The sequence below is a fragment of the Frankliniella occidentalis genome, unplaced genomic scaffold, assembly GCF_000697945.3.
Source record: "Frankliniella occidentalis isolate FOCC.00 unplaced genomic scaffold, Focc_3.1 Scaffold9, whole genome shotgun sequence".
In the NCBI taxonomy this organism is placed as follows: Eukaryota; Metazoa; Arthropoda; class Insecta; order Thysanoptera; family Thripidae; genus Frankliniella; species Frankliniella occidentalis.
The window spans coordinates 163352-167601 of NW_026267139.1; the positions used below are offsets into that span (position 1 = coordinate 163352).

At 57.5% G+C, this 4250-nt stretch overlaps 2 protein-coding genes across 2 annotated transcripts in view; both read right to left on the reverse strand.

The window, feature by feature from the left end:
* Positions 1-1289, reverse strand: part of LOC113202708 (neuropeptide CCHamide-1 receptor-like) — a 29579-nt gene extending 28290 nt beyond the window's left edge. Inside the window, exon 1 of the mRNA XM_026417082.2 lies at positions 680-1289. The gene's annotated coding sequence lies outside the window, so the exon portion shown is untranslated. The remainder of the gene's footprint in view (positions 1-679) is intronic.
* A 440-nt stretch (positions 1290-1729) lies between these two features.
* Positions 1730-4250, reverse strand: part of LOC113202723 (multidrug resistance-associated protein 1-like) — a gene marked incomplete in the record, with an annotated part of 18072 nt that continues 15551 nt past the window's right edge. The window contains 5 exon segments of the mRNA XM_052277322.1: positions 1730-1952; positions 2037-2116; positions 2207-2797; positions 3406-3921; positions 4050-4250. Of these exon segments, the coding sequence (XP_052133282.1) occupies positions 1841-1952; positions 2037-2116; positions 2207-2797; positions 3406-3921; positions 4050-4250 (1500 nt within the window).

The window sequence follows — 4250 nt, forward strand, 5'->3', positions numbered from 1 at the left end:
TATGTACTTTTTTTTACTATGTTTCTACAAGTTAAAGTAACTTCCTCTTAACCAGTTTAACTCAAAGTACTAGACCGCATGGCGTTGAGGCAGGTTGGCCTGGACGGGTTTAATTCATCGTGATCACAAAGCAGGCCGTGCTTGGTCCTCATCACATTGCCCCCGGCCCCCGGCCGTCAGCCACTTGTTCAGCCCGTGGAGGTCCGGCATGGGGACGCCCTGGGGCCGAGTGTCGATGACCATGAGCCGGATCCGCCGCTCGGGGACGCCCTCCTCCAGCCAGGGCCCGCAGTATAGAGAGAAAGACGGACAGAGCGTCACCACCTCCACGCCGACATCAAAGACAGTTTTTCAAATGTCACGCAAAGCTCTCTCCTTCGGTTCTACGCTGATCTTCCTCGGAAAAGTTTTTCAAGAAAATAATTAACGATGAGGCCCTTCTCTTGTTTTTCGCTTTCACGGGAAGGGTAGGGGGGGTGGAGACAGAAAGGAAGAGGATGAGCCTTCGTGTTCGCTGTCGCCTTTTGGGTTGGAAACCCTGAAAAGTTTCCGGGAAAATTCAAGAAAATTTCCGGAAAAAATTTAAAATTTCCCAGACTTTGGAAGTTTTTTGTTATTTTCAGCAAATTTCGGAAATTTTCAGGAAAATTTGGGAAATTTTCGATTCTAGTCGCCTTACCTTGAACGGGCCGTAAGGATGCTGCAGGACTAGGTGCTCTCTCCTGAAGTTGCGGACAGTCTCCTGGTGTCACTTGCTTATATGCCTCTCTACGGAGAAGAATACATATCCGTCGTGCTAAACAAGTGACCGCTGCCGGCCGATTGCCGCTGCGACCCGCCAAGAGTGGGTAACTCCGGGTCGACGACGACGACGACGACGACAGGTCATCTGGACTGAAAGCCTTGCGTCTCTCTCGGAACCCCCAAATTAAGAGGGCTATAAACTCGAAACGTTCTGGGGGCTCAGCAGCGCCTGCTTAGTCCGAGGTGCCGACGTGCCTTCCAACGATGAGCGGGATGGTGCGGGGCGGCTACGGCGGCATCTCCTGGCCCGGCGGCGTGGGCCGACGCGCGAGGCTCTCCCCCGGACCGGTCGCCGTCGTCGCGGACCTCGGTGGCGTCGACATGGGCGCGGACACACGGTGGCGGCAGGGTGCCACCGCCCGGGGCGAGCTGCTGCCCTGCTAGCTCCTCGACGGCCACCTCGAGGACCACGTCAAGCCGCCGGGTGCGAGGCTGCGCGCCGTCCACTCATCCCCGCGGCCGCTCCAGAACGCACTGAGGGCTGCGCGCGCCGCGGGGGGGCTCCCCGGGCAGACCGGGCCGCTGCGGACAGAGGAGCCAGGCAGCCCTCCGCGCCGGGAGCGGCCCCACGGCCACAGGACCACTAGCGCCGCCGGCCGGCGCTACCCTCGCACCGACCTCCTCCGTCTCTCTCGCGCGCGCGCGCTCTCAGCTGGACCCCTGCGAACTTCAGGCTAGGCCACCCGCCCAGGACAGCTGTGTTCTCGGACAACGACCTGCCTACCTACTAGGCTCTACCTCCAACTTTTTAGCGCAACATCTTTCTACCCCTCTCCTTGCCTTCTGTATACATTCAAAGTTTTCTAAAAATTCACACCCGATGTAGCTCTTAACAAACATGAAACCTGCATGCGAAACTATATCTTGACGTGGGTGTGCCGTGCCAGCCAATAAGCTGAACGAGGATGACGTAAGCTCAGCCCAATGATGTTTTCATCTTTATTATTTTTAAAAATAAGAGTATTCTGTGAGTAAAATCGCCCTGCCTCGTAGCGAGTATAATTTCATTAATTCGGGAGCCGAAAGAAACTCCCTCTCAGACCAGCCCAGCATCTTTCGCCAGGGAGTAAAACATGGAGTCGTTTCGCTGCAAAAGCATCTGTGGCGAATCGAATTCTACGACTTTGCCCTTGTCGAGGACGAGGACACTGAAACATAAAAAAATGAGAGAAGTGTTTTTGTAACTATTGCACGAAAACACAAACCCAGAACCTCGTTGTGCTGTGACTTACCGGTTGCAGTCCATGATTGTATTCAACCTGTGAGCAATGGTCAGAATAGTGCACTCCTTAAAGTCTTCTCGGATCGTTTTCTAGAGAAAGCGAGAACAAAAGTGAGGTCAGTTTCGCGCTTGGGCGTTCGCTCCGTCAGACTCTCAGCCCGCAGCATCGTCGGCGTGTACCTGGATGAGGTCGTCTGTGTCGAGGTCGACGGCGGCCGTGGCCTCGTCAAAGACGAGGACCTTGGTCTTGCGGAGGAGCGCGCGCGCCAGGCACACCAGCTGCCGCTGGCCGACGCTCAGGTTGTCGCCGCCCTCCGCGACGGCGTGGTTGAGCCCGGCGGCGAACCCCTTGGCGAGGTCCTTGAGGTGGGCGCGCTCCAGGGCGCGCCACACGGCCTCGTCCGAGTACCGCTCGTAGGGGTCGAGGTTGGCGCGCAGCGACCCCGTGAACAGCACGGGGTCCTGGGGGATGATGGTGATGCGCGAGCGCAGCGTGTGCAGGTCCACGCCGGCGATGTCCACGCCGTCGACAAGGATCTGGCCGGCGGCCGCCTCCACGATGCGGAACAGCCCCAGGGTGAGCGAGGACTTGCCCGCGCCCGTCCGGCCCACGATGCCCACCTTCTCGCCGGCCTCGACGCGCACGTCGATGCCCCGGAGCACGAGGTCCAGGCCCTCCCGGTAGCGGATGGCGTACTCTCTGAACTCCACCGCGCCCTCGGCGGGCCAAGCCGAGTCCACGTGCGACCGCTTCTTGGTGCATGGGGTTTCCTAAGGTGCAATAAAGAACGCTCGGGTCAGTTTTGTGTGCCGGTCCTGGGTCCTGGCTAGAGTTGGAAAATTTCCGAAAACTTTGCGCAAATACACGGAAAACAACGGAAAACTTTCCAAAATCTGAGAAATTTTTCATTTTTCCGAAAAATTTTCCGTCTTTTCCAGAAATTTTCCAGAAATTTTCCGGAAACTTTCCAGGGATTCCCTCCCGGCAAGTACGTCCGCCATTCGCCCTTACCATGAGAGAAGGCCCCCTTCGCCTTTACAAAACTATCCAAAGTTCGGCCGATGCAAGCTTTCATGGCGCCTGGTGGGTAAGCAACACCTCGCCCGCAGTGCATGCGTGTACTGCGGGCCGGCCCACCCTGAGTCTCGCGGGCGCCCGAGCTGCCCCCTATTTTACCGAACGAACCCCTAAGCAAAACAGGGGCGCACTTTCTGGACGATGCCTTTCAGGGTTGGAAGTCGTGAAAAGTTTCTGGAAAATTTCCGGAAAGATAGAAAAAATTTCGAAGATCCCGGAAATTAGCCTTGCTTTTTGGTTGGAAACTTTCCTTATTTTTCCAAAAAATTCCAAGAAATTTTCAGAAATTTCCTCTTCATACCTGCGGAAGCTCCTCGTACTGCCTGATGCGCTCCACCGCGACGATGTTGTTCTCCGTGAAGGACGCGAAGCGCACGAGCCAGTTGAGCTCCTCGGTGATCTGCATGGCGTAGCTGACGGACAACCCGACGGTGCCGGGGCTGATGGCCCCGCGGCCGAGGACGGCGAACAGCGACGCGAAGAAGACGACGCAGTTGCCCACCAGCTCGGTGCGCACCGCCAGCCACTGGTTGGCCACGGTGACGGGGAAGTGGCACCGTTGGTTCGCGTCCACCCGCGACTCGAGCTCCGCGACGAAGCGGTCGACGGCGCCGTACGCCCGGATGGACGAGCAGCCCGTCAGCGTCTCGCTGAAGTGCGAGTAGACGGGCGACTTGGACGCGGACTCGAGGCGCTGCAGCTGTCGCGACGTGGCCACGAAGAAGCGCTGCTCGAAGAAGTACACGAGGCCAAGAGGCACGACGACAGACAGGAAGAGCGGCGTGCTGGCCGAGATGACCACCAGCGTGGTCAGGCACTGCGGGGGGAAATGACCAGATTTTTTTAAAAAATTACTTCTTTCAACTTTTTGGTCTTTTGGTCTTTTGGTCAAAAGAAGATTGCTATAATTATGTGTGTAACGTCGAAAATGCAAATGCCGCTCACCGAGAACAGGGTCGCGAAGGTCTGCTTGATGACGTTGGGTAGCTCGTTGTCTACGCTGGCGATGTCGTGCGTAAAGCGGTTGAGGACGCGGCCCACGGGCGTCGTGTCGAAGAAGGACATGGGGCTGAGGAGCGTCCGCCGGAGCATGCCGTCGTGGAGGGCGACGGAGGACGCGATGCAGCCGAAGGCGAACACGATCGC